This window comes from Bufo gargarizans, chromosome 2 (assembly GCF_014858855.1).
Source record: "Bufo gargarizans isolate SCDJY-AF-19 chromosome 2, ASM1485885v1, whole genome shotgun sequence".
In the NCBI taxonomy this organism is placed as follows: domain Eukaryota; kingdom Metazoa; phylum Chordata; class Amphibia; order Anura; family Bufonidae; genus Bufo; species Bufo gargarizans.
The window spans coordinates 724,445,134-724,470,946 of NC_058081.1; the positions used below are offsets into that span (position 1 = coordinate 724,445,134).

Genomic DNA, 25,813 nt, shown 5'->3' on the forward strand with positions numbered 1-25,813 from the left:
GATCATCTGTAATTGTGTTAAACAATCTTAAGTATACAGTATTTTAGTTTTTTATTCTAAGAACCAGCAGAAAGACCCGGTTTTGCACGGGTATATTTCATCTATTTCATTTTATGTTTCCGTTTGTCGCAAAAAGATATAAACCATTTTCCCCATAACAGTGACCTCTACAGTACCCGCCCCTTTAACAATGACCTCCACAGTGCCCACCCCTTTAACAGTGACCTCAATACTGGCCGTCCCTTTAACATTGACCTACATAGTGGCTGCCCCTTTAACAGTGACCTCCACAGTGCTCACCCATTTAACAGTGACCACATCTTTAACAGTGACCTTCACAGTGCCCGCCCCTTTAACAGTGCCCGTCCCTTTAACAGTGACATCCACAGTGCCCGTCCCATTAACACAATATAATGTAGAGCAGCACTGCAACACTCTCTGGTAAGAATATCAGGAATGCATCAGCCAGTCCAATGCCCCAGATCCATGGGGGTTGTAGACAATGTGAATCACAGAAGAAGACGATGGCAGCATCTCCAATCCAAACAAGCTTTTATTTGCACATAGTGCATGAGACAGTACAGTCGTCCCCAAAAGTATTGAGAATGACACAAATATTAGTTTTCGCAAAGATCAATCTGTCCCTGAAGTTTTTTTTGGAGAGAAGTGGCTTCTTTGCTGCCCTTCTTGACACCAGGCCATCTTCCAAAAGTCTTCGCCTCACTGTGCGTGCAGATGCGCTCACACCTGCCTGCTGCCATTCCTGAGCAAGCTCTGCACTGGTGGCACTCCGATCCCGCAGCTGAATCCTCTTCAGGAGACAATCCTAGCGCTTGCTGGACTTTCTTGGGCGCCCTGAAGCCTTTTTAACAAGAATTGAGCCTCTTCCCTTGATTGTTGATTGAGGTGCAATCTTAGTAACCACAATATCCTTGCCTGTGAAGCCATTTTTATGCAACACAATGATGGCTGCACGCGTTTCTTTGCAGGTCACCATGGTTAACAATGGAAGAACAATGATTTCAAGCATCACCCTCCTTTTAACAGGTCAAGTCTGCCATTTTAACCCAATCAGCCTGACATAATGATCTCCAGCCTTGTGTTTGTCAACATTCTCACCTGAGTTAACAAGACGATTACTGAAATGATCTCAGCAGGTCCTTTAATGACAGCAATGAAATGCAGTGAAAAGTTTTTTTTAGGATTAAGTTAATTTTCATGGCAAAGAAGGACTATGCAATTTATCTGATCACTCTTCATAACATTCTGGAGTATATGCAAGTTGCTGTTATAAAAACTTAAGCAGCAACTTTTCCAATTTCCAATATTTATATAATTCTTAAAACTTTTGGCCACGACTATACACACAATCTTGATACAGCAAAGGCTAGAGATTTAGCCTTCAAAAATCGAACAAAAATAAAGAGAATCACCAAAAAGCGGTGAAGGACATCCAGGCTCAGCTGAGGAAAGTGACGGAAAAGCTGCAGAAGGAATTGCAACAGTTGGTGGAGCTGCAGGAACACCTAAAAAAATGAGAGGACAAAAAGGTTTGAGTTCGGGACCTGAACTTGACCCGAACTTGACCCCTAACCACATTGAAGTCAATGGGGACCCGAACCTTTGAGCACTAAAATGGCTCTTAAAAAGTCATGGAAAGGACTAGAGCTCTGCAAATGACAGCACAATGTGGTTAAGAGCATGGCAAGTGCTCTGCAAACAAATGTGGATAGGGAAATTACTTAAAATAACATAAAATATGTAAAAATAATTACATTCTCAGGTGACATTTTACCATTTTTGCAGTAAAAACCCCCTGCTGTGCAGAGGTGAAGGGGAACTAATTTTTGTAAAATCATCTGTTCAATTGGTGGGTGACATGAACCCAGTTTTGCCGTGAATTAACCCCTGCTCTGCATAGGTGACAGGGACTTAAATTTCTAAAATTTGTCTTTAATTGACTCGCACCCCCTCCTTTCATTCGATCCTTCCTCTTTAACAACTTGTCCCACATTTCCGCTCGATCACATTGCAGCCATTGACCTCCCTTGGATGTGGCATCCCTTTCTCACGCTCCCTCTCCGGCATGGAACCTGATTCCCCGTTACCCGTGATCACCATGGTAGGAGCATAAAAGAACATCGAAAGTTGATAGAGAAAATATCCAATTGTATCGTGGACGTCACAGGGACGTGCGATCAGGCAGAAGTTATCTAGAGTCAACAAAGCGGCAGCAGGGCCTCTCCTGTCTAACGTTTCCAAATCCAAAATACCCCAGTGACAGTCCCTATCATTTCTTTTTAAATCATTCCAATAACAGGGCATCTTAAGAGTCTTGTATTGTTATTTATCGTCACTACCTCCACGAGTCGGGAGTGGGTAATTGCCGCACGCCCTCTCCTTTACTTGGATGCTTCTGCTTCAATAACTTGTCCCACATTTCCGCTCTATCACATTTCATCCATTGACCTCCCTTGGATGTGGTATCTAGGGTTGAGCGAACCTGAAGTGTAAAGTTGGGGAACTTTAGGATTTTTGGACCCTGGACCCGAACCCGAACATTTCAGTAAAAGTTTGGGTATGGTGTTCAGCGCTTTTTTGGCGCTTTTTGAAAGGCTGCAGAGCAGCCAATCAACAGGCGGTTAACTGTCTGACCTTAGAAGCCATCACAGCCGTACCTACTAATGGCATGGCTGTGATTGGCCAGTGCAGCATGTGACCCAGCCTCTATATAAGTTGGAGTCACGTAGCGCTGCACGTCACTCTGCTGTGCTTAGTGTAGGGAGAGGATGCGGCTGGTGATGTCAGGGAGAGAATAGGAGAGACTCTTTGCTCAAAATCAGAATCTAACTCAGCGATCTACATACATTGTGTTTTGTGGGTCCAGGGCACAATTTTTTTAATCCTGCCCTGAGCCCAGTGACCGAAAAAAAATAACTTTAATAAGTCAGTTAGGTGGGTGGCGGTGGCGGCGGCCATTTTATGCAAGCTCAGTGCACCAGCACTGCATCTGAGCTTGTGGGACATTAAAAATCAAAACTTTTTGGGCAATATACAACATCTGGATTAGTCAGAGTGCAATTTAAGCTAGAAATACAGCCATCATTTTCTGGGGGTTTAAAAACGCACTTTTTTTTGCCAAAAAACAGTATTTTTCTGATCTGCAAGTGTTAATTTCAAGTTTAATATATACAGCTTTCATATTCTGTTACCAAAAAAACAACAACACTTTTTGGCAATATACAACATCTGGATTAGTCAGTGTGCAAATTAAGCTAGAAATACACCCATCATTTTCTGGGGTTTTAAAAACATACTTTTTTGCCCCAAAACACTATTTTCAGGCCTTGCAGCATCAGCACATGTCAAATTACAGGCTTATATACTGCTGTCAAATTCAGATGTTAAACAAACACTCGTTTGGGCAAAAAAATAATGAGTTGGCATTCAGAGATTTGAAATACCGCCATTTGGTGCACCAATATTTAATTCAGGGCTACACTGGTTAAGGCAGTGTAAGATACACCCTTTACATACAGGGGTTTGATTCAGGCATTTGAAATTCAGCCATTTTTGGCAAATAAATCTTTAATTCAGGCCTACAGTGGTTCAGACCGTGTGAGATACACCCTTTACATACTGTCGTTCTATTCTATTATTAATTAAACACCCATTTAGGGCAAAAACCTAAATTCGAGAAATATAAGTAGAGCGTCAAATAAGGGATGTGGCCCTGGTCGTGGTGCTGCTGGTGGAGCTCCTGTTGCAGGGACAGGATGTGGTTGATCTGTGCCAGCTACACGCACAAGTGAAACCCCTTCCTCAGGTGCGAGTAGGCGACAGAACCTGCAGTGGTATTTGGTTAGGCCTAATGCGGCTCTACAAATGGTGAGGCCTGAACAAGCACAGGCGATAGTAGATTGGGTTGCTGACAATGGATCCAGTTCCTTCACATTGTCTCCCACCCAGTCTCCTGCTGAAAGATCAGAGTTGGCACCTGCAGCCGATGTCCATCAGTCTTTCACCTCACCCCCTTGCAAATCAGCCAAGCAGTCTGAGCCCCAAGTCATGCAGCAGTCTCTTCTGCTTTTTGATGTCTCTGTTTGCAAGGTTTCCCAGGGCCATCCACCTAGCACTGCCCCAGAAGTGGAAGAGATTGAGTGCACCGATGCCCAACCACTTATAGCCGAATGCACATGGCCGTGTTCCGCGGCCGAGAGTGGTCCGTGGTAACACGGCCTGGCATCCTGTTGAGAGCAGGAGCGCACTGCGTCATTGGTTGCTATGACGCCATGCGCTTCATGCCGCCGCTGGACTACAGTAATACACTCGTATAGTGCATTCGGCCTATCTTTCAAGATGAGTACATGGGAGGACCATTGCAGCACGTCTCGGATGATGACGAAACACAGGTGCCAACTGTTGGGGCTTTCGAAAGTGTGCAGACCGACAAGGAAGTCAGGGGTAAAGACGATGTGGAGGACGATTAGGTCCTTGACCCCACATGGAATCAAGGTCATGCGAGTGACCTATGTAGTTTGGAGGAAGAGGCAGTGGTCGCACAGAGCCACCAGCACAGCAGAAGAGGGAGCAGGGTGCAAAAGCAGAGCGGCCGTCCTCTAGACAGTATGCCTGCTACTGCTCACCGCAGCAATGGACCGAGCACACCAAAGCCAGCTCCAAGGAGTTCCCTGGCATGGCAGTTCTTCAGACAATGTGCTGACTACAAGACACAAGTGGTTTGCAGGCTGTGCAATCAGAGCCTGAAGCGAGGCATAAACGTTCTCAACCTGAGCACAACCTGAATGACCAGGCATTTAAGTGCAAAGCACGAGCTGCAGTGGAGTAGACACCTCAAAAACCAAAAATGGTCTCTGGCTCCTCCTGCTTGCTCTTCTGCTGCAGTCTCTTCATCCACCTTTTGGAGTGACAGTGCCACCTGCCACCCCGCAAACAGAGGATCTGCCAGCAACACCAACACCTGGGTCACCAAGCATCTCCATAATGTCCCACGGAAGCTTTCAGCTCTTCATATCCCAAACGCTGGAGAGGAAGTACCCCCCCTACCCACCCGCGATCCCTAGCCCTAAATTGCTGCCTTTAAAAATGCTGTCATTCCGCCTGGTGGAGACAGATAGTTTTAAAGGCCTTATGGCGGTGGCTGTCCCACAGTACATCGTGCCCAGCCGCCACTACTTTTCAAGGCGAGCCATCCCTTCCCTGCACAACCAAGTAGGGGACAAAATCAGGTGTGCACTGCGCAACGCCATCTGTGGCAAGGTGCACCTGACTACGGATACGTGGACCAGTAAGCACGGTCAGGGACTTTATACCTCCATAACAGCACACTGGGTAAATGCAGTGGCGGCTGGGCCTGAGGCGGATAGCAGTTTGGCGCATGTCGTTCCACCACCGAGGATTGCAGAGTGCTTTGCTTTGCCTCCTGTTGCTTTCTACTCCTACTCTGCTTCCTCATCCTCTACCAGCTCCTCATCCAGTCAGCGTAACACCTTCACCACCAACTTCAGCACAGCCAGGGGTAAACGACAACAGGCAGTTTAAAAACTTATCTGTTTGGGGGACAAACCCCACACGACACAGTGGTTTGTGCCAGTCAGCTTCAAGCCCGGCCTGGTGGTGTGCGATAATGGGCGAAATCTCGTAGCAGCTCTGGGACTAGCCGGTTTGACGCACATCCCTTGCCTGGTGCATGTGCTGAATTTGGTGGTGCAGAAATTCCTTAAAAATTACCCTGGTATGTCAGAGCTGCTGCATAAAGTGCGGGGCGTCTGTGCGCGCTTTCGGCGATCTCACCCTACTGCTGCTCGCCTGTCAGCGCTGCAGCGTAACTTCGGCCTTCCCGCTCACCGCCTCATTTGCGAAGTGCCCAAAAGGTGGAACTCCACCTTGCACATGCTGGACAGACTGTGCGAGTAGCAGCAGGCGATAGTGGAGTTTCAGCTGCAGCATGCACGGGTGAGTCGCTCGGCGGAACAGCACCACTTCGCCACCAATGACTGGGCCTCCATGCGAGACCTGTGTTCCTTGTTGCGCTGTTTCGAGTACTCCACCTACATGGGAAGTGCCGATAACGCCGTTCTCAGCGCAACTATCCCACTTCTATGCCTCCTGGATAAACGTTCCTGGCGATGATGGAAGAGGATGTGGCACAGGAGGAGGAGGAGGAAGAGGGATCATTTCGTAGGGTTTCCGGCCAGTTATTCCCAAGTGGCTCAGAGGGTAGGTTCCTCACCACAAACCCAAGGTACACAATAGCCAGGGCACAGTTCTGGAGGATGGCGAGGTGGAGGAGGAGGAGGAGGAGATGGAGGAGGAGGAACCATGTTCACAGCAGGGTGGCGCCCAGAAGAGCTCATGACCTTCACTGGTGCGTGGATGGGGGGATACAGAGGACACAGACGATACGCCTTTTACAGAGGACAGCTTTTCATTGCCTCTGGGCAGCCTGGCACACATGAGCGATTACATGCTGCAGTGTCTCCGCGACGACCTCCGAGTTTCACACATTCTAACTTGTGCTGATTACTGGGTAGCCACACTGCTGGAGCCCCGTTACAAGGACAACATACCGTCCTCAATTCCCTCACTGGAGAGTGATCGTAAGATGCGCGAGTACAAGTGCACGCTGGTAGACGGGCTGCTGGTGGCATTCCCACCTGACAGTGGGGGCACAGTGGAAGCACAAGGCGAAGGCAGAGGAAGAGGTCGCCAACGCAGCTGGGGCACCGCCAGCACCTCAGAAGGCAGGGTTAGCATGGCCGAAATGTGGAAAAACTTTGTCAGCACGCCACAACAACCAGCACCACCAGCTGATATGGAACGTCTTAGCAGGAGGAAGCATTTCACCAACATGGTGGAACAGTATGTGTGCACATGCCTACACGTACTGAATGACGGGTCTGCCCCCTTCAACTTCTCGATCTCCAAATTGGGCACATGGCCTGAGCTTGCACTTTATGCCTTGGAGGTGCTGGCCTGCCTTACAGCCAGTGTATTATCTGAACGTGTGTGTAGCACGGCAGGGGGCGTCATCACAGACAAGCACAGCCGCCTGTCCACAGCCAATGTGGACAAGCTCACGTTCATTAAAATGAACCAGGCATGGATCCCCCAGGACTTGTCCGTACCTTGTGCAGAATAGACATGTATACCGGCACTAACCAGCCATTGTTATACTGCAGCGCAATTGCTCATTCTTGTATTTTGGATATTTCCCACTCTTTTAGAGTGTACCCTAATTAAAAAAAAAATTATTAAAACCAAAATCCTGTGTTGGCTACCTCGTCCTCCTCCACCGCCGCTTTCATCTACACCGCTACGTCCACCGCCTCCTCAAACTCCTACTCCATATGGAACGCCTCCTCGTAAATAAAAAAAAAAAGTCTTTGTATGTATTTTATTTTATATCATTTCACTACATTGTCAGTTACATTTTCTAGTGAAATTCAGCAATATTTGGGTGTATAGTACCACTGCTATACCTAGTAGGCCGGTTAAAAAAAAATTAATGTCATTTACATTTTCGGGTGAAATTAACCAACTTTTGGGTGTATAGTACCACTGCTATACCTAGTAGGCTGGTAAAAAAATAAAATGAAATTGTCAGTTGCATTTTTTGGTGAAATTCACAAATTTTTGGGTGTAATATAACCCTCCCCTACCTAGTAGACAGCTTAATACATTTAGTTACATTCTTGGGTTGAGATTATACAATTTTAGATGTGAATAAACCCCTGCTCTGCATAGGTGACAGAGAATAAAATTGTATAAATTATTCAGTAATTAATGCGCTTCACATCCTTTTATTCAATGCTTAAACTTTGAAAAGTTGTCACACTTTTATGCTTTAATAATTTCTCCCATATTTCAACGCTATAATTTTTTTATTTGAAAAAATGAATCCTCCCTTGGATGTGGGCTCTCTTACTCACGCTCCCGCTCCAGCCTGGAACCCTGATTCCCCGCCATGCGTGATCGCCATGGTAGGCGCGTAAATGAACATCGAAAGTTGATAGAGCAGATATCAAATTGGATCGTGAATATCACGGGGACGTTCGACATGGTGGGGCAGTAAGTGTGCACACGCCTAGACGAACTGACTGACAGGGGTCAGCCCCTGCAACTTCTGGATCTTCAAATTGGGCACATGGCCTGAGCTTGCCCTTTGCCCCTTGGAGGTGCTGGCCTGCCCTGTGGCCAGTGTATTGTCTGAACGTGTGACTGGAGGGGGTTATCACAGGTTATATTTCCCAATGTTTTGTGGTGTACCCTAATTTTAAAAATAAAATTTAAAACCAAAAAGCAGTGTAGGCTATCTCCTCCTCCACCGCCGCTTCCACCTACACCGCCACATCCACAGCCATCTCAACCTCCTACTCCATATGGACCTCGTCCTCCTAGATCAAGATTAGAGTTGAGCGGACATCTGGATGTTCGGGTTCGACGGGTTCAGTCGAACTTCAGAAAAAAGTTGGAGTTTGCGACACGAACTTGAACCCGAACTCCATTGAAGTAAATGGGGACCCGAAATTTTGAGCACTCAAATGGCTGTAAAAATGTCATGGAAAGGGCTAGAGGGCTGCAAATGTCATCAAAATGTGGTTAAGAGAATGGCAAGTGCTCTACAAACAAATGTGGATAGGGAAATGACTTAAAATAACATAATATAAGTAAAAATAATAATCTTGATCTAGGAGGACCAGGTCCATATGGAGTAGGAGGTTGAGGAGGCGGTGGATGTGGCAGTGTAGGTGGAAGTGGCGGTGGAGGAGGAGGAGGTAGCCTACACTGTTTTTTTGTTTTAAATTTTATTTTTAAAATTAGGGTACACCCCAAAACATTGGGAAATATAGCCTGTGATGACACCCTCCATTCATGCTAAACACACGTTCAGACAATACACTGGCTGCAGGACAGGCCAGCACCTCCAAGGGGTAAAGGGCAAGCTCAGGCCGTGTGCCCAATTTGGAGACCCAGAAGTTGCAGGGACTGACCCCTGTCAGTCAGTTCAACTTTCGATGTTCTTTTATGCGCCTACCATGGTGATCACGGGTGGTGGGGAATCAGGGCTCTAGGCCAGAAAGGGAGCGTGAGAAAGAGAGGCCACATCCAAGGGAGGATTCATTTTTTCTAATTTAAAATTATAGAGTTGAAATATGGGAGAAATTATTAAAGCATAAAAGTGTGGAAATTTTTCAAAGTTTAAAGGGCTTCTGTCACCCCACAATTTTTTTATTTTGTTTTGCTACTTACATTCCTTATACTGCGATATTGCAATATATAATGCTCTTACTCATTTTCCTTCAGCAGTTTCTTCAAAAAACATACTTTTATAATATGTAAATGACCTCTCTACCAGCGAGTAGGGTGGCTACTTGCTGGTAGCAGCCGCATCCTCCTTTCATAAAGACACCCCCTCCTCATGTTGATTGACAGGGCCAGATTTTGAACACAGACAGGGCCAGCCAGAAGACGAGCACGTTCGCTGGCCCTGTCAATCAACATGAGGAGGGGGCATCTATATGAAAGGAGGATGCGGCTGCTACCAGCAAGTAGCCACCCTACTTGCTGGTAGAGAGGTCATTTACATATTATAAAAGTATGTTTTTTGAAGAAACTGCTGAAGGAAAATGAGTAGGAGCATTATATATTGATATATCGCAGTATAAGAAATTTAAGTAGCCAAAAAAAAAAAAAATTTCTTTAGTGGGGTGACAGAAGCCCTTTAAGCATTGAATGTAAGGATGTAGTGCACATTAATTACTGAATAATTTAATAAATGTTATTGCCTGTCACCTATGCAGAACAGGTCTTTATTCACGTCTAAAATTGTATAATGTCAACCCAAGAATGTAACTAAATTTATTAAGCTATCAACTAGGTAGAGGAGGGGTATATTACACCCAAACATTTGTGAATTTCACCCAAAAATGTAACTGACAATTTTTTGTTTACAACCTGTCTACTAGGTATAGCAGTGTTACATCACAGCCAAAAATTAGTGAATTTCACCAGAAAATTTAACTGACAATTTTTATTATTATTATTTGTTTACTAGGTATAGAAGTCTTACATCACGCCCAAATATTTTTGAATTTCACCAGAATATGTAACTGACAATTTAGTTTTTTTGTTTAACCTGTCTACTAGGTATAGCAGTGGTACTATACACACCAACATTTGTGAATTTCACCCTAAAATGTAAATGAAAATGTATTTATTTTTAACCGGCCTACTAGGTTATAGCAGTGGTACTATGCACCCCAAATGTAAATGACAAAGTAGTGAAATGATATCAAATAAAACACGTACAAATAAAAAAAAAGTTGATTTATGAGATGGAGATCCATGTGGAGTAGGAGTTTAAGGAGACGGTGGGCGTAGCGGTGTAGGTGGAAGCGGCAGTGGAGGATGATGAGGTAGCCAACGCAGGTTTTAATTTTTTATTAGGGTACACTCCAAAAGAGTGTGAAATATCCAAAATACAAACATGAGCAATTGCGCTGCAGTATAACAATGGCTGGTTAGTGCAGGTATACATGTCTATTCTGGACAAGTTACAGACAAGTCCTGAGGGATCAATGCCTGGTTCATTTTAATGAACGTGAGCTTGTCCACATTGGCTGTGGACAGGTGGCTACGCTTGTCTGTGATGACGCCCCCTGCCGTGCTAAACACACGTTCAGATAATACACTGGCTGCAGGGCAGGCCAGCACCTCCAGGGCGTAAAGGGCAAGCTCAGACCATGTGGCCAATTTGGAGATCCAGAAGTTGAAGGGGGCAGACACGTCATTCAGTACGTGTAGGCATGTGCACACATACTGCTCCACCATGTTGGTGAAATGCTGCCTCCTGCTAAGACGTTCCATATCAGCTGGTCGTGCTGGTTGTTGTGGCGTGCTGACAAAGCTTTTCCACATTTCAGCCAAGCTAACCCTGCCTTCTGAGGTGCTGGTGGTGCCCCAGCTGCGGTGGCGACCTCTTCCTTGTCCTCTGCCTTTGCCTTGTGCTTCCACTGTGCCCCCGCTGTCAGGTGGGAATGCCACCAGCAGCACATCTACCAGCGTGCGCTTGTACTCGCGCATCTTACGATCACGCTCCAGTGAGGGAATTAAGGACGGTACGCTGTCCTTGTAATTGGGATCCAGCAGCATGGCCACCCAGTAATCAGCACAAATTAGAATGTGGGCAACTTGGCGGTCGTTGCGGAGACACTGCAGCATGTAATCGCTCATATGTGCCAGGCTGCCCAGAGGCAACGAAAAGCTGTCCTCTGTGGGAGGTGTATCGTCTGTGTCCTCTGTATCCCCCCATCCACGCACCAGTAATGGCCATGAGCTGGTCTGGGTGCCACCCTGCTGTGAACATGGTTCCTCCTCCTCATCCTCCAGAACTGTGGCCTTGCTTGACAATTGTGTACATTGGGTTTGTGGGTGCAGGAACCCACCCTCAGAGGCACTTGGGAATGAAAACCGGAAACCCTACAAAATGATCCCTCTTCTTCCTCTCCTGCTGAAGTTGGTGGTGAAGGTGTTACACTGACCGGATGAGGAGCTGGTAGAGGATGAGGAAGCAGAGTAGGAGGAGGAAGCAACAGGAGGAAAACCACCAATCTTTGGTGGTGGAAAGACATGCGCCAAACTGCTATCCGCATCAGGCCCAGCCGCCACTGCATTTACCCAGTGTGCTGTTATGAAGATATAACGGCCCTAACTGTTCTTACTGGTCCATGTATCCAGCAGACGGAATGACAGCATTTCAAAGGCAAGTAATTTAGAAATGCTGGCATTCAGGGCTAGGGATCGCGGGTGGGTAGGGGGGTACTTCCTCTTCCTCTCCAGCATTTGGGATATGAAGAGCTGAACACTTACGTGGGACATTGTGGAGATGCTTGGTGACCTAGGTGTTGGTGTTGCTGGCAGATCCTCTGTTTGCGGGGTGCCAGGTGGCACTGTCTCTCCAGAGGTGGATGAAAAGGCCGCAACTGCAGCAGAAGAGGAAGCAGGAGGAGCCAGAGACCTTTCTTGGTTTTTGAGGTGTCTACTCCACAGCGGCTTGTGCTCAGGTTGAGAACGTTTATGCCTCGCTTCAGGCTCTGATTCCACAGCGTGCAAAGCACTCGTTTCTTGTTGTCAGCACATTGTCTGAAGAACTGCCACGCCAGGGAACTCCTTGGAGCTGGCTTTGGTGTGCTCGGTTCCTTGCTGCGGTGGGCAGTAGGAGGCGTACTGTCTAGAGGATGGTCGCTCCGCTTTTGCACCCTGCTCCCTCTTCTGCTATGCTAGTGGCTCTGTGCGACCACCGCCTCTACCTCCGAACTACATCGGACACTCGCATGACCTTGATTCCATGTGGGGTCGAGGACCTCATCATCCTCCACATCATCTTCCACCCAGTCTTCACCCCTGACTTCCTTGTCGGTCTGCATACTTTCGAAAGCCTCAGTAGTTGGCACCTGTGTTTCGTCATCATCCGAGACGTGCTGTGATGGTCCTTCCATGTACTCATCTTGAAAAATAAGTGGTTGGGCATCGGTGCACTCAATCTCTTCTACTTCTGGGGCAGGGCTAGGTGGATGGCCATGGGAAAGCCTGCTAACAGAGTCATCAAAAAGCAGAAGAGACTGCTGCATGACTTGGGGCTCAGACTGCTTGGCTGATTTGCAAGGGGGTGAGGTGAAAGACTGATGGACATCAGCTGCAGGTGCCAACTGTGGTCTTTCAGCAGGAGACTGGGTGGGAGACAATGTGAAGGAACTGGATCAACTGTCAGCAACCCAATCTACTATCGCCTGTACTTGTTCAGGCCTCACCATTCGTAGAGCAGCATTTGGCCCGACCAAATACCGCTTCAGGTTTTGTCGCCTACTCGCACCTGAGGAAGAAGTTTCACTTATGCGTGTAGCTGGCACAGATCGACCAAGTCCTCTCCCTGCAACAGGAGCTCCACCAGCAGCACCATGACCTTGGCCACATCACTTATTTGACGCTCTCCTCATATTTTTCGACTTTAGGATCTTGCCCTTTAATTAATAGTAGAAAATAACAACAGTATTTAAAGGGTGTATCTCACAGGGCCTGAACCAGACTAGGCCTCAAAGATTTCTTTGCACAAAATGGCTGTATTTCAAATGGCTGAATAAAACCCCTGTATGTATAGGGGGGATCTCACACACCCTGAATCAGTGTAGGCCTGAAGTAAATATATCTTTGCACAAAATGGCTGTATTTCAAATGGCTGTATTTCAAATGCCTTATTTAAACCCCTGTATGTAGAGGGTGTATCTCACAGGGCCTGAACCTCTGTAGGCCTGAATTCTATATTGGCGGTATTTAAAATCTCTGAATGCAACCCAAATGTATTGAGGGTGTATCTTACAATGACATCTGCATCAAAGGCTGCCAACTAAATTTTTTGTGCCCAAGTTCAACTGAATTTGACTGCAGTATATAGGCCTGTAATTTCAAACGTGCTAAATGTCAAAAAAGTGTGTTTTTCAAACCCCAGAAAATGATGGGTGCATTTCTAGCTTAAATTGCACACTGACTAATACAGATGTTGTAGATTGCCCCAGAATATGAAAGCTGTATATATTAACCCCTTAAGGACTCAGCCCTATTTCACCTTAAGGACCTTTTTTGCAAATCTGACCAGTGTCACTTTAAGTGCTGATAACTTTAAAATGCTTTTACTTACCCATGCCGTTCTGAGATTGTTTTATCGTCACATATTGTCCTTCATGACACTGATAAAATTGGGTCAAAAAGTTAATTTCTTAGCATGAAAAATACCAAATTTACCAAAAATTTGGAAAAATTAGCAAATTTCAAAGTTTCAGTTTCTCTACTTCTGTAATACATAGTAATACCCCCAAAAATGGTGATGACTTTACATTCCCCATATGTCTACTTCATGTTTGTATAATTTTGGGAATTTTATATTTTATTTTCTGGGGATGTTACATGGCTTAGAAGTTTAGAAGCAAATTTAGAAATTTATCAGAAATTTTCCAAATCCCACGTTTTATGGACTAGTTCAGGTCTGAAGTCACTTTGTGAGGCTTACATAATAGAAACCACCCAAAAATAACCCCATTTTAGAAACTAAACCCCTCAAAGTATTCAAAACTGGTTTTACAAACTTTGTTAACCCTTTAGGTCTTCCACAAGACTTCATGGCAAATGGACATAAAATGTAAGAATTTCGATTTTTTGGGGAAAATTTTCCAATATAATCCATTTTTTCCAGGAACAAAGCATGGTTTAACTGCAAAAACAAAACTCAATATGAGTTGACCTGATTCTGTAGTTTGCAGAAACACCACATATGTGGTCGTAAACTACTGTTTGGCCAAACGGGAGGACATAGAAGGAGGGGAAAGCCATATGGTTTTTGCAGGCCAGATTTTGCAGGACTGGTTTTGTTTATACCATGTCCCATTTCAAGCTCCCCGTTGCACTCCTAGAATAGAAATTTCAAAAAAGTGACTCCATCCAAGAAAGTACACCCTTCAAGGTATTCAAAACTGGGTTTACAAACTTTGTTAACCCTTTATGTGTTCCACAAGAGTTAATGGCAGATGGCGAAACAATTTAGAAATTTAAATATTTTGGTAAATTTTCTATTTTAACCCATTTTTTCCAGTAATAAAGTAAGGGTTAACTGCCAAACAAAACTCAATATAGGTTGCCCTGATTCGGTAGTTAGCAAAAACACCCCATATGTGGTCCTAAACTACTGTTTGGCCAAACGGGAGGACATAGAAGGAGGGGAACGCCATATGGGTTTTGGAAGGCAGATTTTGCAGGACTAGTTTTGTTTATACCATGTCCTATTTCAAGCCCCCTGTTGCACCTCTAGAATAGAAATTTCAAAAAAGTGACTCCATCTAAGAAAGTACACCCTCAAGGTATTCAAAACTGGGTTTACAAACTTTGTTAACCCTTTATGTGTTCCACAAGAGTTAATGGAAGATGGAGAAACAATTAAGAAATTTAAATTTTGGGGGGAAATTTTCAATTTTAACCAATTTTTTCCAGTAAGAAAGTAAGGGTTAACTGCCAAACAAAACTCAATATGGGTTGCCCTGATTCTGTAGTTTGCAAAAACACCCCATATGTGGTCCTAAACTACTGTTCGGCTAAACGGGAGGACATAGAAGGAGGGGAACGCCATATGGGTTTTGGAAGGCAGATTTTGTAGGACTGGTTTTGTTGCACCTCTAGAATAGAAATTCCAAAAAGTTACTCCATCATAGAAAGTACACCCCTCAAGTTATTCAATACTGGGTTTACAAACTATGTTAACCCTTTATGTGTTCCACAAGAGTTAATGGCAGATGGAAAAACAATTTTGAATTTTAAATGTTTGTGAAAATTTTCCATTTTAACCAATTTTTTTCAGTAATAAAGTAAGGGTTAACTGCCAAACAAAACTCAATATGGGTTGCCCTGATTCTGTAGTTTGCAAAAACACCCCATATGTGGTCCTAAACTACTGTTTGGCCAAACGAGAGGACATAGAAGGAGGGGAACGCCATATGGGTTTTGGAAGGCAGATTTTGCAGGACTAGTTTTGTTTATACCATGTCCCATTTCAAGCCCCCCGTTGCACCTCTAGAATAGAAATTTTAAAAAAGTGACTCCATCTAAGAAAGTACACCCCTTAAGGTATTCAAAACTGGGTTTACAAACTTTGTTAACCCTTTATGTGTTCCACAAGAGTTAATGGCAGATGGAGAAAAAAATAAGAAATTTCTATTTTTTGGAAGATTTTCCATTTTAACCAATTTTTTCCAGTAATAAAGTAAGAGTTAACTGCTAAACAAAACTCAATATGGGTTTCCCTGATTCTGTAGTTTGCAATAACACCCCATATGTGGTCCTAAACTACTGTTTGGCTAAACAGGAGGACATAGAAGGAGGGAAACGCCATATGGGTTTTGCAAGGCAGATTTTGTAGGACTGGTTTTGTTTATACCATGTCCCATTTCAAGCCCCCCGTTGCACCCCTAGAATAGAAATTCCAAAAAGTGACTCCATCTAAGAAAGTACACCACTCGAGGTATTCAAAACTGGGTTCACAAACTATGTTAACCCTTTATGTGTTCCACAAGAGTTAATGGCATAATGGCAGATGGAGAAACAATTGTGGAATTTCTTTTTTTTCTTTTCTTTCTTTTTTTTGGGAAAATTTTCCATTTTAACCCTTACTTTATTACTGGAAAAATGGGTTGACAGCTAAACAAAACTCAATATGGGTTGCCCTGATTCTTTAGTTTGCAGAAACACCCCATATGTGGTCGTAAACTACTATTTGGCTAAACGGCAGGACATAGAAGAAGGGGAACGCCATATGGTTTTTGGAAGGCAGATTTTGCTGGACTGGTTTATTTACACCATGTACCCTTTCAAGCCCCCTGATGCACCCCTAGAGTAGAAACTCCATAAAAGTGAACCCATCTAGGAAACTACAGGTACAGGTGGTTGTTGTTTTGGGACTATTTTAGGGGTAAATATGATTTTTGGTTGCTCTATATTACACTTTTTGAGGCAAGGTAACAAAAAATGTAAATTCTAAAATTGTTTATACATTCGCTAATTTTGTGGAACACCTAAAGGGTTAACAAAGTTTGTGAAGTAACTTTTGAATACCTTGAGGGGTGTAGTTTCTTAGATAGGGTCACTTTTTTGGAGTTTCTAGTCTAGGCTACATCAGGGGGGGCTTCTAATGGGACATGGTATAAATAAACCAGTCCATCAAAATCTGCCGTCCAGAAACCATATGGAGTTCCCTTCGTTCTATGCCCTGCCGTGTGGCTATATAGCCATTTACGACCACATATGGGGTGTTTCTGCAAACTACAGAATAAGGGCAATAAATATTTAGCTTTGTTTGGCTGTTAACCCTTGCTTGCTTTATTACTGGAAAAAAAGGATTCAAATGGAAATTTTGCCAAAAAATTGGTGTTTTGGCGCCGTTTTTATTTTATATTTTTAACGCTGTTCATCTGAGGGGTTTGGTCAAATGTTATTTTTTTAGGGCAGAGTCTTATGGACGTGGAAATACCTAATATGTCTACATTTTAAATGTATTTAGATTTTACAATATATTATCATTTTAGGAACCCCCAAAAAATATTTTTGTATCTCCATAGCCTGGGAGCTACAGTTATTTTTTTTGTTTGGCGACTTTTTTTTGTTGGGCTAATTTTTTGCGGGATGAGATGGCTGTTTTGGCACTAATTGTTCATCTGGGGGGGTTGGGTTAAATGTTATTTTTATAGAGAAGATTTTTACGGACGCAGCGATGCCCAATATGTTCTTAGACTTTGGAGACACTAAGCAGGCATCCTCAAACTGCAGCCCTCCAGATGTTGTAAAACTACAATTCCCACCATGCCCTGCTGATAGCTGTAGGTTGTCTGGGCATGCTGGGAGTTATAGTTTTACAACATCTGGAGGGCCGCAGTTTGAGAATGCCTGCACTAAAACTAATATTTTTGTGGGAGAGCCATAGCATTTTATGTTCTCTAGGGGACTGTTGGGGATTATAAAAATTTAGTACTCCGTGGAAAGTGTGATACTCCCTGAAGCAATCAATAATGCAGAGGCCCAGATGATCGGGGCAAGTGTCACACTGAGTGGTGGTGTCCTTCCATATCCCCCTCCTGCGACACACTCTGCACTTTTTTGGGGTTCGTTCCTTCTTTCCAGTATCGGGGACCACACCTGGAAAGTGTTGGCCAGGGACGATCCGGGCGCCTCCAGTTCCCGAGGTACTCCAGCCTGCTCTTTCCCGGTCCGAAAAGATCAGGTCCTTGAGGACTGCCTCATAGAATTGGAGGAATGTCCCTGTGCTGCCAGCGCTTCAGGATAGTACAAAAGAGTAGACCGGAACTTTTTTGTACCATGCCCGGGTTTTGCGCATGGCATTATATGGCTTGAGGACTTGATCAGAGAGATCAACTCCTCCCATTTATCGATTGTAGTCGACGATACAATCGGGCTTGAGGACCGTTGCCGCGGTACCTCGCACAGAGACGGGGGTGGTGCTGTTACTGTGGATTGTGGACAGTATAAGGACATCCCTCTTGTCCTTATACCTGACCAGCAACAGGTTTCCACTGGTAACGGCACGGGTCTCACCCCTTGGGATAGGTACCTGGAGGGGGTAGGCAGGGAGGCCGCGTTGATTTTTCCGTACGGTCCCACAAACGAACGTGGATCTAGCGGCAAGGGACCTGAACAACGGAATGCTACGGTATAAAAGTTATCCACGTACAAGTGGTAACCCTTATCTAGCAGTGGGTACATAAGGTCCCACAGAAGTTTCCTGCTAACATCCAGAGTGGGGGGACATTCTGGGGGTTCAATACGGGAATCTCGCCCCTCGTACACACAAAATTTGTAAGTGTACCCTGAGGTACTCTCACAAATTTTGGACATTTTCACACCATACCTCGCCCACTTAGTGGGAATGTATTGGCGGAAACTGAGTCTCCCCTTGAACGCAACGAGAGACTCATCAACCGCAACCTCCCTTCCAGGTACGTAGGCCTGAGCAAATTTGGCCCCGAAGTGATCGATGACCGGCCGTATCTTATACAGACGGTCATGGGCAGGATCACCTTGGGGTGGACATGCTGCATTATCTAAATAATGAAGACATTTCCGGATGGCCTCAAACCGGGGACGTGTCCTGGCCATACTGTAGAGTGGCGTCTGGTAGAGGACGTCCCCACTCCAGTATTGCCTGACACTGGGTTTTTGCACTAGACCCATGTGCAGCACGAGGCCCCAAAATGTCCTCATCTCGGCTGCACTGAGGTCTAGCCAAAAATGAGCCCGGGTGCTGAGCAACGAACTCTTCGTCTGCTCCACCTTCAGATTCACAAATGGGTTACTGAAAAAAAATAAAAAATGTTCATTTCAGTAAACCCCACTGTGGGAATCTGGATTCCTGGATTGCCAACAAAATCCAGAGTCTCAGGCTCAAAATCCACTGGGGGACACCAGCTAAGTTCACCGGCAGGGGGCTCCGGTGGGCTTATTTGGTGGGTCGGGAACCCAGTACGAGCCCCAGGGTGGCTCATACTAGGGTGGGCCACAGGGTCCCTAGCATGCGGGGCCCCTGGCTCCTCCGCCTTGGGGCTCATCATCATCGGATGAGGAGGATGCGGATGACAAGAGGAACGTGGGGTCATCCTCATCCTCACTGGGGCTCTCGGAGTTGGAGGCAATCTGGGCGTATGTCTCCTCCACCGAGAACATCCAGCGGGCCATGGGTATGTGTGTGTGTGCGTGTAAACCTTTATTATATGTGCGTGTGTGTGGGGGCACAGGTGTTCGCGTACTAAAAAGTAAAAAAAAGAAAATGGAGAAGTGTTGGGAAAAAAAAAAAAATCTAACTTGCTGATCAGCGGTACAATGCTGATCAGCGGTGAGGCGGTGTGGCGGCGATGCGCTAACAGTGGCCGGACGCGCACACAGAAAAAAAAAAAAGTGGTGGTGGTGGGGGGGGGGGGGGGGGGGGCTAAGTGGCAGGGGGGGTCTAGGGTCTCAAAGCTGAAACAAAAAAAAAGTTTAGATAAAAGTGATTTTTATTTTTTTTCCCCTTCTATCCCTGCCTAACGGTGCCTCACTGACCCTAACCTACCTGGAGAGCGATGGGTGCAGGAGGGTGCTGGGTGCCGATGGTGGGGATCTCAGGAGCCTGGTGAGGACGGTGCTGCAGGGTGCAGGTGCTAATTAGGAAGAGGAGGGGAGAGAGGAGCGCTGGAAGTTTAAATCTCGCACCTCTCTCCCTGCACCAATCAGCACCCTGGACAGCAGGCATCAGAACCATGGCCAGCACCGCCTCTCCAAATGCACGTAATCACACCACCGATCACAGTCTTTTTACGGTTCATCGGTCACCGGAGACCCGAATGGACCGGAAACGTAGCAAACCGCAGGTCTGAATTGTGAATTGTACTGTGTGGTAGCACTAATAGAAAATGCCCTTGATTACCCTGCTATACATTGGGATGGCTCAGTCTTACAGGCCAGCACAGCGCCCCCTGCTGGGGATTTACCAGGTACAGTCACCATCCCTTCCTTATGTGATTATTCTTTTTGCTCTATCACCACAGGGACCTTGTTCTGGATCTAGCAGACATCATGCCGATGACGGCGACACCCTGGATGAGGTAGGACCAGTTGATCTTCTGTTTACCAGTTGGGTCTTTATGTTTATTGGTCCCACCGTGTCCCCTATGATAGATTTTATTAGGTGGGACTGGGTGAGTACAGTTATACATTGGACGGAGTTAGAGAAGTGCAAAAAAAAATCTGAATCCTTGTCCCAGGTGCAGAAAAGCCTAGCTACACCGAGTGGTAGTGACAGCCAGAAAAGTTCTCCAACTACAGGGGAACCAGGTCAAAAGTTAATTGTCTCTTGGCCCTTTTAGAGATTCAGGCCCTAAACAATTGTCAGGTCCTCTCTCCCACACCCACCAGCAGTCATGGTCGTTATTCCAGATTTCAAAGGGTTTAGTAAGGAGGAGCTCATGTTTTGGAGGAGTCAGCAGCACCATTTATGATATGGTGGTAGAAGCAGCAGATGTGAGTAGTGGTAGAGAGCTTCCACTGACGATGACGGCTGATTGCGGGGAGTTAGAGAAACCAGGCCTGTGGGAGGCTTTATTCTAAGAACATTAGCCCAGATGGAACTACCTTTAAAGGGCCTATCTGAGAAAAAGGGGCAATCAAGTGATTAGGGATGAGTTGCAATACCAGACACAGCCGATAGACAAGGGTGAAGCTGTTTTCCCCCAACAACAAAAAAAAAGAAAAAAAGAAAGAAAACTTTTTTTTTTTTCATTCTCAAACAACTTTTATAAATCTCATTTAGGAGACACCTTCAGAACACCAGCCCTCCTATGTAATTAGTATTTTATCAGAGAGACAGTTTACAATGAGCCAAAACCAGAGAATGTATATCATACACAGATCACACCACAAGAGGTGCGATGAGGAAAGAAACTCAAACAATACAAATAACACATTGAGAATTTACAACAGAAGATGCAGAGAAATGTGATATCAGTCTGTATGTTACACAGCGGTGTTCTTAGCTCGGTTTATGTATCATTAAAGGGGTATTTTGGTTGTTACAAGGTATCGCTTATCCACAGTATAGGGCTATTAGATCAGTAGAAGTCCTACCACTAGGACCCCCACCGATCATGAGAATGGGGCCTCGTACCCCTGCAGGCCCCCTGAAAAGAACAGAGTGCCCGGTCGCATGTGCGCACGGCTGCTCCATACATTTCTATGGAAGTTCCAGAAATAGCGAAGTACAGCGCTCGGCTATCTTTGGAACTCCCTTAGAAATGTATGGAGCGGCCATGAGCATGTACGACCGGCCACTCTGTTCTATTCAGGGGGTTGCAAGGGGTACGGGACACAGTTCTCATGATCAAGCAGTAGGACCCCCACCGATATAATAATTATCTCCTATCCTGTGGATAGGGGATAACTCGTAACAACCGGAATACCCCTTTAATGCTGTGCAATGGTGACAAGAACGTTTCAAGAAGATCTGTGTTTAGTCGTCAGGAAAAGAAAAAATAATCTAAGTTCAGAATGTCATTAAAGAAACCTGATAGAGAAATGTCAACAGCTCCCGACACAATATAGGATTATAATGAGGTCCATCGGTGGATCAGTTGCGGTTTCCATCATTTTGACGACATGCAGCACTATTCCTGCCATAAATTTTGATGGGCTTAAACAAATAGAGCCACCACCACAAGTGTGACTACAGTCTACAGCGAGAAAAAGAATTCAGAAACCCTTTGGGACAAAAACCCAACATTTCAGTGAAGATGGTCTTCTAGAGTGGTGATCCTCTGAAAGAAAAGCCAATTGACACAGAAGACAAAAATATATATTCCAGATGGAGGGTGGCTGTCTCATAGGGAGGGTCTTTTGGAGAGGCTTCACTGTTAAAGGGATTGTCTAACATAAGTTACCTTTTATCTGAGCGCAAAAAAGGAACCTGCAATCAGCTGATCTCTGGGGATCTGGTTCAACTGGTCATATATTTCCCCTGCAGCAGCAACTAGAGGACTCCAGTATTACATCGATGCAATGGAAAGGATGGTCATCTAATAAGAGACAGTCAATGTGGGAGTTGATCTCACATAACCATGGGCCCTCTAATCTACGATATCTATATGCCATAAGGACAGGAGATATCTTGATGAGACGCCTCATTTCCATAGTCATATAACACTCGTATTGGTCGGTATCAGGAGAAGTCCAGAGAAGCTGCACTGTTAACTCGCACTGAAATTCATCTGGCCCATGTCTTCTCTGAAGGCCTTCTCAAATACAGCCTGGAAAGAGCCACAACATTTTTGTTTGAAATCCTGACCAATGAAGACGTAGAGAAAGGGGTTAATGCAACAATTAATAACCATCAGACATAAACTAATCTTCATTTCAGTTCTATAGACATTGATGTTTATATGTGGAATTATCTGTAAAAGGCTAAACAAGTAATAAGGGAACCAACAAATGAAGAAAGCGATGACCATGGCTACGATGATCTTAAAAGGCCTGGAAGATTTGATGATGTTTTTATCTTTGATGCGCAAGATAAGGATTGTGTAAGATGAGACGATAACAATGAACGGAAGAAGGAAGAAAAAGAGAAATTCTACAATAGGTTCCCAGTTATTCTTGTCATCCAATACAAAGAACGCAATTATTTGTGAAGAAATAGAAAAAATCCAAATCATCAGGACAACAATCAGAGCCAATCTTCTGGTCCGGTGATTGCGGCACCAAACTGGAAATACAACACAGATACAGCGGTCTACACTGATGACTGCGAGCTGGAGGACACTGACGTCCATATTGACATAGCAAACAAGCTCGATGATCGTGTCACCACTAAATGGCCCATCATGCAGAAATACTACAATTACAATATAGAAAGCACAAAACAGTGCAAATATAAAATCAGCTATTGACAGGTTGAGGAACCAGATCACATTGACGGTCTTCTCCATCCTGAAGAGGCAGAACCAGATGACCAGACCATTTCCTATGGTTCCCAGTAAAGAAATCAAACACAAGATCACAAAATAGTAATCAAAAGGGTCGTCAAGTGAGATGTCATTGTAATTATAGTCTCCACAGCTGTCATTATTTGAGGAGTTACAAATGGTCCCATTCATCATCAGTGCAGGTCCAGTTCTAGTATATGATATAAATCTGAAAGGAAAGAAAACGTGTTAGAAAAAGTGTAATATTAACCCTTTAAAGACCAAGACTATTTTGGCATTAACATCCTCAGGATTTTTTGTTTTTGTTTTCTGTCACCACATATAGAGAGCCCTAACTTTTTAGTTTCCGTTGATACGGCCATATGAGGGCGGAATTGTTAAAGGGGTTCTCCAATGAAATGTCCCCTCATGTGCTGGGCATCCCACATGGAATATACTTACCCCAGTGCCCGCTCCTGGTCCCCGCCGCTGCTGCTTCTCCCTGCAAACAGATGAAAACATCCAGTGTCAGGAGGAGCAGCCAATGGCAGGCGGGGACGGAACGAGCCTCCCTAGCGTCACCCTTTAAGGGATGAGTTGTATTTTTCAGTGACACCTTTTTTTCATAGTGAGTTCAGGAAGTCTTCAGACCTTTTTATTTTTTCCACATTTTGTTATGTTGCTCTTTGTGCTAAGATAAAAAATAAAATAATTAAAACAAATCACATTTCCCGCCATCCGTCTGCACTCAGTAACCTACCGTATAAGGAGAAAGGGGAAACAGGATTTAGAAATGTTTGCTAATTTATTTAAAAGGAAAAACTAAAATTTGGCCTGGACATAAGTATTCAGACCCTTTACAATGAACATTAGACTTTTTGCTCTGGGGCCTCCCATCTCCACGTTAAATGGGGTCACCCGTGGTGGATTCATTGGATTAGGGCACATGCACACAAGCATGTTTTTTGTCCATGTCCGTTCAGTTTATTTTGCGGCCCGTATGCGGAACCATTCATTTCAATGAGGCTGCAAAAAAAAACTGAAATTACCACAAGTCCATTCAACAAAAAAGAAAAAAAAAACATGTCCTATTCTCGTCAGTTTTGTGGACAAGGAAAAGCATTGTTATAATAGATCCACAAAAAACGGATGTAACACGGACGTCACATGGATGCATGTGTGCATGAGTCCTTAGACAGGATTTGAAAAGACACGGCCCTGACACAGAGCTATATGAGATCTCACAGCTGACAATGTATATCAGAACAAAAACCAAGCCATGAGGAGGAAAGAACTGCCTGTAGAGCTCAGAAATGAAGAGAAGTACGCTACACCTTAAGTGGAGCGTGTGGACTGCTGGGGGCGCACGAGACAACCAAACAAGGACCGTGTTTTAATTTCGGCAGTATTCCATTTATTCATAAGACAACGCGTTTCGGGGTAAAGTCCCCTTTATCAAGTCTGAGCCGGGAAGGTTAGGAGAGTGTCAGATGAGCCGTGACACTCTCCTAACCTTCCCGGCTCAGACTTGATAAAGGGGACTTTACCCCGAAACGCGTTGTCTTATGAATAAATGGAATACTGCCGAAATTAAAACACGGTCCTTGTTTGGTTGTCTCGTGCGCCCCCAGCAGTCCACACGCTCCACTTAAGGTGTAGCGTACTTCTCTTCATTTCCATTACCCTAGTGGCAGGGTGGCCCCTGCCCAAGGTGTTAGGACGGATCTTGGCTGCACCAACCATCCCTTATCTATACTTGATCTCCATTGCAGTTGCATCCAATTGATGCAACCGCAGTAGGTGAGCAAACCATTTCTTTCATTAGAAATTTGTTTGTTTGAATATACTTACCCTATGAGCGCCTTCTCTATCCCATTGGCCATCATTTGCTGTAGAGCTCAGAGACAGGATTGTGCGGAGGCTCAGAGCCGGAGAAGGGGCCAGGAATTTCTGCTGTGCTGAGAGTTCCCAAGAGCACGGTGGCCTCCTGAATTCTGAAATTCTGGCCACCCCACCAAAGTAATCAGGTAGAAGAGCATTGGGAAGAGAAGTGACTAATAACCATAAGGTCAGCCTTCACTGGAGCACTCCATCAATCTGGACTTTATATGGAACATACATGACACATTCATACTCGCACTTACCACATACATGGATGCACTAATCCACACACCTAGACAGTCATGCACGCTCTCACCACATAAATGGACGCACTCATATACTCGCTCACTAGAGATGAGCGTATTGAAGCTGACGAAGTGGAATTCGATCCAAATTTCAGAAAAAATTTGATTAGCAACAAATGCTAATTTTCTCGCGCTTCGTGGTAATGAATCACATTTTACCTAAAATGGCGGCTGCACGTGTGAGGACATGGAGAAAGTAAGTCTGGGAAGGCGGGATCACTCTGATTGACATGCATGCATGCAGCCAATAAGAAGCCAGCCAGCCCTGTCATGTCAGCCCTATAAATACGGCGGCCATCTTGGAATCAGACATTTTCTAGCGTTCTGAGTGCAGGGACAGACGTGAGAAGGCGCTAGGGAGAGCAATTGGATAAACCTAACTGTGAAAAAAAAACAACTGAAAAAACGATTTAAAAGTACAGAGAAAGGATAGGGAGGAATCACTTCACAGCATCTTAGTGCAGGGAGAGACTTCAGAAGGCGCTAGGGACAGTGCTAGAAAAGCAATTTACAAGTGCAGAGAAAGATTATTTGGGGATCCAAATAGCCATTATACAGCTCTGTCATTGC

General features: G+C 44.9%; 1 protein-coding gene across 1 annotated transcript; it reads right to left on the reverse strand.

The window, feature by feature from the left end:
* Window positions 1-22,343: 22,343 nt before the first annotated feature.
* On the reverse strand, window positions 22,344-23,249 carry LOC122926376 (C3a anaphylatoxin chemotactic receptor-like). Its single transcript, XM_044277751.1, has one exon. The coding sequence runs from the start codon at window positions 23,247-23,249 to the stop codon at window positions 22,344-22,346; it is 906 nt and encodes a 301-aa protein (XP_044133686.1).
* Window positions 23,250-25,813: the final 2,564 nt, after the last annotated feature.

What these genes read in the sequence shown, in the direction of transcription:
- LOC122926376 (XM_044277751.1), bottom strand. Translation starts at nt 23,249, where the DNA reads ATGAATGGGACCATTTGTAACTCCTCAAATAATGACAGCTGTGGAGAC.